At 43.0% G+C, this 9710-nt stretch overlaps 1 protein-coding gene across 1 annotated transcript in view; it reads left to right on the top strand.

The window, feature by feature from the left end:
• npffl (neuropeptide FF-amide peptide precursor like) overlaps positions 1-9235 on the top strand; it is an 11005-nt gene extending 1770 nt beyond the window's left edge. The window contains exons 2-4 of the mRNA XM_043681845.1: positions 877-920; positions 6412-6536; positions 8869-9235. Of these exons, the coding sequence (XP_043537780.1) occupies positions 894-920; positions 6412-6536; positions 8869-8998 (282 nt within the window). The 5' untranslated portion in view covers positions 877-893 and the 3' untranslated portion in view covers positions 8999-9235. The remainder of the gene's footprint in view (positions 1-876; positions 921-6411; positions 6537-8868) is intronic.
• Positions 9236-9710: the final 475 nt, after the last annotated feature.

The following is a 9710-nucleotide window of genomic DNA, read 5'->3' on the forward strand; positions in this document are numbered from 1 at the left end:
CTTCCAATTAAACCTGTTGGACTATAACCTGGTGTTGTGTGATTTTTAACTTTGTACATCTCTGGATAGAGAATGTAAGGATAGGGTTTAATGAATAAGTGGGTGAGCCTCTGAGAAGTGCTGGTTGTTCTTGTGCCCTCAACAGTCATGTGATTGAGACTCTGCTAGAAGATTGGATCAGCTCTAGAGCAGTGGGGTCTGCTGCTAAATCATCATGGTTGTAAGTACTGTCAGAAGAAACATTTAGAGATCTGGCTTGAACTTAGCACCACATTTTACTGTGCTTGAGTTATCAGTGGAGAAGATGGCACTTTTCTAAGAATCTGAAGAATAACGAAACGTCTGAGAAACCATGAGGCAAAAATCTTCAGCATCATTCCCAAGTACTTTATGTTGAAGACTTAACCCAAATAGGTCTATACTCAGATATGGCAGCCATGTCCACACCACCGAAGCACCTCTTATCCCTTCCATAGTTCTTCGAAGCTGTTGAAGTACCTATTCAGGTAAAGATGAGGGTTATGGAAAATGCACTTCCACTTTTACGGAACAGCCCCAGGTCTCCATTCCAAGCAGCTACGGCACCATGATTGGTAATCTTTTTAATATACACAGTGGGCCTCATTGTGAATTATGTCCTGAGTGGACAAAGTATTGATCAAACCTGATTTTCAGTCAGTCCTAGCAGCTCTTGTTTTCGGTCCAAGAGGAAGCTTATTATTGAATGCACCAGAAGCCAGGGGAATCAGCAGACTCCTTTATTAATAAGTTATATAGGTTGGTCAATTATTGTGACTGAGGCACATTGAAGGATAAGCTTATTTGAAACAAAATAGTGATTAAGGTCCATCACAATTAACTCTGATTCTTTTGCAGTCTTAGGAAAATGGAACATGAGAGCACGCAGCCCTGAATATAAGGCAAGCCAACCAAAGATTAGTGATGATTTTGTTAAGTCTTCAACTTAAAGTATTCGGGAAGGATTCTGAAGATTTTTGCCACACAGTTCCTCGGCCTTGCTTTGCGGTTCTTCAGATTGTCAGAAAAGCACCATTTGCTCTAGATCAGTGTCTCCACCAATCTCACCATGTTTACATGTGCTTGAGATACATTCAGGTCCAACCTCAAAATGTTTCTTCAAAACAGTGCTTATGAATATGATGATTTGGCTGCAGACCCCTCTGCTCTAGAGCTGATCCAACCTTCTAGCAGAGTCTCAATCACATGACTCTTGAGAGCACAAGAACAACCAGCATACTCAGATTTATCCACTTATTCATTAAACCCTCTCCCAACAATCTCTCTCCAGAGCAGAGTTGTGATTTTGAAAACGACAGGGGAACTCTCTGGTAACAGTAGTTCTTTGTTCACTGGGCAACCTCCCAATGTAAATAAATTCCCATTAGCGTTCCAGAACTATGTCTCTCAGATTGTTTTGGAACATAAAATCACCATGGCGATAGAAATACCTAGAAATTAATCTCACACCGTTCAGTCACACAGAAACCCACATGCCACCAGTTCAGAATTAAAAATTCCAAAATAGATGATATTAAAATATATATTAATTACACTGCACACATCACAACTGCTTGAGGATTGTCCACAATTTGATTTGTCCACAGTTAGGGCAGCATGGTGGCTCAGTGGTTAGTACTGCTGCCTCATAGCACCAGGGATTGGGTTCAAGTCCAGTCTTGGGGGACTGTCTGTGTGGAGTTTGTACATTCTCCCAGTGTCTGCGTGGGTTTCCTCCTTGCTGTGGTTTTATCCTACAGTCCAAAGATGTGCAGGTTAGGTGGATTGGCCATGCTAAATTGTCCATAGTGTCCAGGGATGTGCAGGCAGATGAGCTATTAATGCAGAGTTATGAGGATAGGATGAAGGGCTGGGTTTGTTGGGGTGTTCTTTGGAGGGTCAGTGTAGACGCGATGGGCCGAAAGGCCTCTTTCTACACTGTAAGTACTCTATGATTCTATATCAAATCCTCTCAGGACAATCAGTGCCACTCTGAGAATGCCTGAGTTAACAGCGTTTTGTTAGCTGAAAGATTTTGTTTTAGTGGCTGCCAACAGAAAATGTTCTGAGCTTTATCAACTAGTCCTCAGAGGGCAACATCTGAGACTTTACTTTGCAAGAAAAATCTGATTAGGAGCTTGAAGCAAAATAAATATCATAAAACTTTCTTCTTTCTGACATAGTGCACAGTGTAAGATTACACAAATCAGAGATTAACTTACTCGTTTGCTTTTTAAATGGGAGATTTGATGCAATGTTGGACATCAGGACTCAGTGGAAATCATTGGTTCTGATAAACTCCATAATTCTTTTCTGTTAACAGATTCTGCTTCTTATTAGGATGAGTTGGGAATAATTTACAGGAAAAAGTTACATTCAAATTTTGAATCCTGACTCTAAAGTGAAACATTTACATTTCTATAGTGGTGTTCACAACTCCTGAACATCTCAATGTGCTTTACAGTCAATGAAGTACTTTTGAAGTGTGGTCTCTGTTATAATGTTAGAAACACAGCAGCCAATTTTCACATAGAAAGCTCCCATGAACAGAAAATGGGATGACAGTCAGATAATCTATTTCAGTAATGTTGATTGAGGAGCAATTATTGGTCAGGACCCCACGGTGAATTCCCCTGTTCTTCCATGAAACAAGGCTATAGAAACATTTACATCACCTGAGTAGGAAGCTGACATCTCACCTGAAAGCTGGCATCTCCAACAGTGCGGCACTCCATTTGAAGTGTTAGCTTTGAATTTTGTGCACATGTCCTGCGGTGGGACTTGAACCTAGACGCTTCTGACTCAGTGGCAATAATGCTGCTAACTGATACACAGTTGGTGCAGATTGTGCTTCCTATGTGTCAATCCGAGAAGCTTTGCAGTGTTTACAGACATTCAAAGTCGAGAGGTCCACCTTTTAGCCAGCCAATGATTCAGAGAATAGGTCAGAAGAAGAGCCTGATTGATGAATGTGGATAGTGAGAAGTCCAGGGCTACTTACTTGTTCAGGGCTGCTGGGTTGTCAGTATATGGGAGCTACTTTTTTTTAAAAAAGAAAACTGCTCCAGGACACTGTGGCTACAGAATCAGGTCAGCAGTTTAGAATTCTCAGGCAAATGACTTGCCTCTGGAATCCCCAAAGCCAAGGCACAAGTCAGAAGAGTTCAAAAGAGATTTACCAGGAATAGAGGGTTTGAGTTATAAGGAGAGGCTAGATAGGCTGGGACCTCTTTCACTGGAGCGTAGGAGGCTGAGAGGTGACCTTAAAGAGGTTTATAAAATCATGAGGGGTATAGATAAGGTGAATAGAAGGTGTCTTTTCCTTAGGGTGAGGGATTTCAAGTCTAGGGGGCATATTTTTAAGGTGAGGGGAGAAGGATTTTAAAAAACATGAGGGGCAATTTTTATTTTTACAGAGAGTGGGTTCATGTGTGGAATGAAATTCCATAGGAAGTGGTGGATGTGGGTTCAGTTACAGTGTTTAAAAGACATTTAGATAAGAACATGAATAAGAATTTTTGGAGAGATATGGGCCAAGCACAGGCAGGTGGGACTAGTTTAATTTGGGATTATAGTCAGCATGGACTGGTTGAACCGAAGTGTCTGTATGACTTGAAGTCAAGAGTGTGATGGAATACTTCCCACTTGCCTGGACGGGTACAGCTCCGACAACACTCAAAAAGCTCAACATCATCCAGGAGAAAGCAGCCCACTTGATTGGCACCGCGTCCACAAGCATTCACTCCCTTTACCACCAACACTCAGTAGCTGCACTGTGTACTATCTCCAAGATGCACAGCAGAAATTCACCAAAAATTCTTAGACAGCACCTTCCAAACCCATGACCACTACCAACTAGAAGGACAGGTACAGCAGGTATATGGGAACACCACCCCCCCTGCAGGTTCCCCTCCAAGCCACTCGCCATCCTGACTTGGAAATATATTAACCATTCCTTCACTGTTGCTGGGTCAAAATCCTGGAAGCCCCTCCCTCAGGACTGCAGCGGTTCACGAAGGCAGCTCACCACCACCTTCTCAAGGGACAACTAGGGACAGGCAATAAATGCTGCCCCAGCCAGTGGTACCCACATCCAGTGAAAGATTGTGAAACAAAGAATTAGCATCTGTCAAAACCTGTCGGAACAGATTGATTGAAAATTACTACTGGCTCCTGTGGGCCAGCAAATTGAGAGGATAACTGCTTTTCTCCCCTACAATATTCAAATCCTTCATAAGGGTGAGGATTATTGCACTGCCATTAGCTTCAGGCACAGGGAAATAGTGAGAAATGTGACCATTGTTAATACCAAGTGCTTCAAGTAATAATGTCTATTAATATTTAGAAGCTGGGGAAAAAAACACTATTTTTATTTAGGGGTCAATTACGATGAATAATTCAGAGTTGCTGATAGAAAAAGTGGATTAAAAGCTTGTGTTAGTTTGTATTGTTTAGTTTTCTACTGCGACAGCAGATTAACTTCAGTTGATTCGAAGGGGCCTCGGGGACCACTTTGTGAGATTTATTGAGCTAATAACACACCGAGTGAATCCTGGATGTCATAGAAATGTGACTCAGAGGCCCCAGTCCCTGTCCTGCAACTCTTAACAGCACTCCCAGCGCGCCGGTTAACCGCTCTAAAGCGCTTAATGGCAACGAATTTGCAGTGGTCTTACCCACTCTTGGCGTTTAAATCACTTCCCTAAATACTGCAAGTGGCTTTCCTGTTGTTTTGCATCGCCTCTGCTTTATTGCCTGCTCCATTTGCAGACATGCCCCTGCGGGCTTCGGAGAAGGTTTAAAAAAGGCACGTTGCAGGAGGTTGAGGGCCATAGCACACTTCTTCCTCAGCAGTTGGCTACCCACAATGATGAACAGGGAAGTGCTCCTAGCGTGCTGCCTTGTGCTGGGCTTGTTGCAAGCAGCTACTTGCACTGCCGAGGGGCAGTTCGCCACCATCTACCAAGCAGACCAGGAGGACGGGCTCCCCGTTCGCATTCTGGCAGCTGTGGTAAGACTCCTTAAGCTCTTTGTAAACTTTTCCATGCTGCTGCTGATCAGAGTGTGTTTGTCCCTCCTTGCCCTCTCGCCTCGAGTCTCCATTCCATGGGACATCATTACCGATGAATGTTGGTCAGACCATCTGGTGATCATTGCTTGTGGGGTCTTGCCAAGTTTCCATTACAACTTTAAACAAAAACGCTTAATTGGCCGTAAACTGCTTTTTGTGTATGTCTGGGTGGGTAGAATTTTGAGGTCATGCTATAACAATGCAATTCTTTTGCCAAAGGGGTTGAAGAATTGGCTTTGTCCTGTTGTGCCTGCAGCCTCCAACATCTTTCTCTCTCACTCACACACACTCACTCACACACACACTCACTCACTCACTCTCTCACTCTCACTCTCACACTCACACACACACACACACACACATAGACACACACACACACAGACACAGTCTGGCCCCTAAGGGAGTGTGTCAGCTCTAGCTAAGACCCACTCTTGCCTGACCAACTCTGTCCATTTTACAGCAGAGGTGCAGTACAGTAACCTGTGGACCAGGCTTGAGGGGCTGAATAGCCTACAGTGTTCCTAAGTTACTTTCAGCAGGGCTGCCTGACTCAAAGTCCTTCTCTGAGTCATGACAAACACTTGTAGCCTTGGTAAGCACAGCCCGAATATTGACACTGGGTCCGTGGGCCGCAGTGCTGTATATATCTATTTCGGAAAGCTATAGACCAGCTTTTCCCTGTGATCTATGTGAGTGCAGCCGATGTCCAAACATAAAGCAACATTTTCCACATGCTTATGTTCACAAGAGCCGACATCATTCATCTTCAGAAGCACTTCAAAACTGTCTTGCAGCTGTCTGCACCACATAATGGTCTCGGGACAAGTACGACAAACACACAGCTATCTTCCAGGACGACACATGTTTTTTGCTGTATCGAATGATCACTCTATAGCAATGTCCAGGTGTCTCTGTAATGTTTCAGCACATTCCAGATAGTCATGGTGCAATACATACATGCTCCTTGTGTCCCTAAACACTTGAAGTGCAGAAGCGAATTGCAGCAGTTTGATCATACAATATGCATCGATATGCACAGAGTGTTGGAGACACACTTGGAATTTCTGCACATCTGTCTCACCAGAGTACCTACTGTAAAGGGTGTTCAAGGCATTGTCATCTTCATTAAGACACATTACAGTTTAGCTTTGAATCATTTAATCTGTTCTAATTGAGAAGGCGTCGTTAAGAAACAAAGCACAATTCTCCTTGTGACCTTTTTCAATGTTGACGTCAAATGCATGTGACGAGAATGTTGCCATTTTGAACCTTGTATCCACTCTGCTGTGATTGGTAATTACTCAAATCTGGCCCCTTGACAGGACGGGGAAGGGAACAATGCGAGGAGACTGGCAGACGACCACACAATGAGCTCACCAATCAACTCTATCGTCCACATGCCTGGAAAGTTTGGCAGAAGTCCTTCCTTTGCCTTCCAGCCACAGAGGTAGGTTTCTCCCAGGTAGGCTCAGGGGGTGGCAGCGGTGGTGGGGGGTGGGGTGGGGGGAAGTGGGATGAGAGGTTGGCGCTGTGTTTAATGGTGTGATTTTTGACTGCAGCTTGTTACCCCATTCAGTTCAAAGTTACTCCAAGCAGCTCATGAACACACTGGCAATAAAGAATAAAAGCAAAATACTGCAGATACTAAAAATCTGAAACAAAGGCAGCAAATGCAAAAGAAACTCAGCAGGCCTGGCAGCATCTGTGAAGAGAGAAATAGAGTTAGCATTTAAAGTCTGGCATGACTTTTCTTTAGAACTTCAAACCAGTTCTGGTGAGTAGAGTCACACTGCACGGAAACGGACCCTTCAGTCCCACTCTTCCATGCTGACCAGATATACTAGATTAATCTGGTCCCATTTGCCAGCACTTGGCCCATATCCCTCGAAACCCTTCCTATTCATATACCCATCCAGATGCCTTTTAAATGTTGTAATTGTACCAGCCTCCACCACTTCCTCTGGCAGCTCATTCCATACACGTACCACCCTCTGTGTTGAAAACAGCATCCAAAATGGTTGACAGGAGAGGATTACAGCTCTAAGTATTGCTGTTTTTTGAGGTTGTTTTCAGGGCTGGAGCTGATTTCCTCGCTTTCTTGGAGGCATAATTACTGTTTTTATACATTCTGCATTGTTTTTGGAATTTTTATTTAAAAGATCAAACACAACGAGACTTTAAATGGGAGGAAAGAGAGAGAGCAGGAGATGAAGTTTCGTGAGAGCGATCAGGTGGTAAGGTCAGAGATCGAAGAATTGCAAATAGCTCTAGAGATCAACAAGCAAACAGTGCACTTTCACAGCTGCCTGACTGTGAAATTGCAAATGCTTCTCTGGAGTCATAACAAACTCAAAACGTTAACTCTGTTTCTTTCTCCGCAGATGCAGCCAGCATTTGTTTGTTTTAGATTTCCAAATGTCACGACACAATGGTCCATATGAATTCACAATACACTACACCATCTAGCCTTATCACTGCATAAGAAGACAATAAGTAGCACAATTAATGTCTGCTGGAGAGGGCCAGAGAAAAGATTAGGAGATAAGGAGAACTGTTTCACATTTTCTTCCTTTTCTCCTGGACTAGAACAAGAACACAGGTCAATTAAGGAAGCTTACGAACCTTAGCAGAGCAATTAGGATGCTGATCTGAAAAATAAGGTGTCCCCACTGAGGCAACGCTAGAAACGCTGCAGATGGTGACAAATTACATGGAAACTTTTCTTTGCAAAGAGTTAACTGGGCACTTAAACATTGATAGGGGAGGCACGTTCTGCCTGCACCCATTTTAGGGAACACCATGACAAGCACCCACCTCCTATAGCTGAGAAAGAAGCCAGGCAAAGGGACAGACCGAGGAAGGAAAATATGCCAGAGGTTCTCAAACTGAGGTTCACAGAATGGCGGGAGGGGGAGCAGTCTGTCAAGATTGTCCAGGGTCTGAAAATGTTGACTGAGCATAACTTGGCTGATGAAAGTGGCTGGAGGTGGGCCCAGGGATGAGCTGGGAATGTGATGCAAGGTGGGGTAACTGTCCTGTGTAGTGAAGAACTTGCAGGAGGGATGACAAGGGCAAGAAAGATTATGTGGACGTAAAATATCTGTAGGTAATGCTGGTCTTCTTCAAAACCTTAATAACAGTACTTGTGTATGTCACATATTATATGGTATGATGAGATTTGTAATTTAGATGTGGAAGGGGGTCTATGTTTAGTAATCTATTTGACCGGGGTTCTTTAATCAAATCAGCGACGTACAGAACTAGAAACAGAAATGACTAAGGCAGAGAGAAACATGGATAGAGATAGAGACAGAGATGGGGCTGCGAGATGAAGTGCAGGATTGGAGAGGCTGCATAAATGCTATCAACTGAAAGGGGCGTTGAATGTTTTGTTACTCTGTTGAAAGCTGCAATGCTGCCCCTGGACTCTGAGTTCTGGGAGAAAGCTGGAGCATCTAAATCCAGCTTCACAACCCTATGAGATCTTTGTGCTCCTCCAGTTTCAGCCTCTCAAGCATCCCCTGATTCGCATCACTCATATTGGCGGCCGTACCATCAGCTGCATGGGGCTCTAAACTCTGGAATTCCCTCCTCTCCTGAAAATCAATATTAGTGACCAAATGTTGGGTTACTAGTCCTAATAACTCCTTGTGTGGCTTTGTCAAACCTTGGAGTGGTTTACAATGCTATATAAATGCAAGTAAGATCAAAATACATGATGATATCCTGGATTCTGTTGTAAACTGACTCCGTTCTTCCTGCAACTGTCTTTGTTTCAGGTTTGGCCGCGAAGCTCAAGCCTTCTCGGACTACAGCACTGAAGGTCGGATACGTTCCAGAGGCTGGGATGTCATCCCGCCTCAGTTCTGGAACATGGCAGTCCCACAGCGTTTCGGAAAGAAGAAATAACAGCTCCTGAAAGGAGGCAAACAGTAGCATTCCCCGAAAAACATCCCCACCTCAATCACGACCAAATGTTTAAGACCCGACAACAGAGTGAGGCTTTTTATCACATTGGTCCTTTAGCCCAAGTACAAAATATTTTAGTCCATCAAACATCTCCAAACAGTATGCTTAGAAATGAATTCATTCACTTGTAAAACTTATAATTGTCTTTACTAATAATTAAAGAGAATATTTAATCAATGTTATTATCCAGATTGTTAATTTTATTCTGAATTCTATAAATAAATCTTTGTGAACTCTATAATTGTATCTTTTTAACATGGGAATCGCTACTGTTGCCACGTTAGGAAACATATGCAGGCATTACTGGATTCTGATACAGGTCTGTGCACCAGTGATAGGTCGTTGGCAAAATGTTGCAGTTTTGGGTTTTTTAAAAGCATAATTTTCTTAATTAAATGGAAGGTTTATTAAGTTCCTTTCGATTTTTCACTTTTCATTGAGATCATAGTAATCCAGACCTAAATTATAACCCCTGATTTTGGTCAGTTGCAAAGTGGAATTGAGATATAATCCATAGTTTTGACATTTAAATAATTTATGGGAAGGTTTCTCTCCGAACTCTTGCTAACCCTTCTTCAGCAGTTGCAATAGCCTCTTGACATTAAATAGATTCTTGAATCTAACAGAATAAACCGATACCTTATATCAGTTT

This window comes from Chiloscyllium plagiosum, chromosome 43 (genome assembly GCF_004010195.1).
Source record: "Chiloscyllium plagiosum isolate BGI_BamShark_2017 chromosome 43, ASM401019v2, whole genome shotgun sequence".
NCBI classification, from domain to species: domain Eukaryota; kingdom Metazoa; phylum Chordata; class Chondrichthyes; order Orectolobiformes; family Hemiscylliidae; genus Chiloscyllium; species Chiloscyllium plagiosum.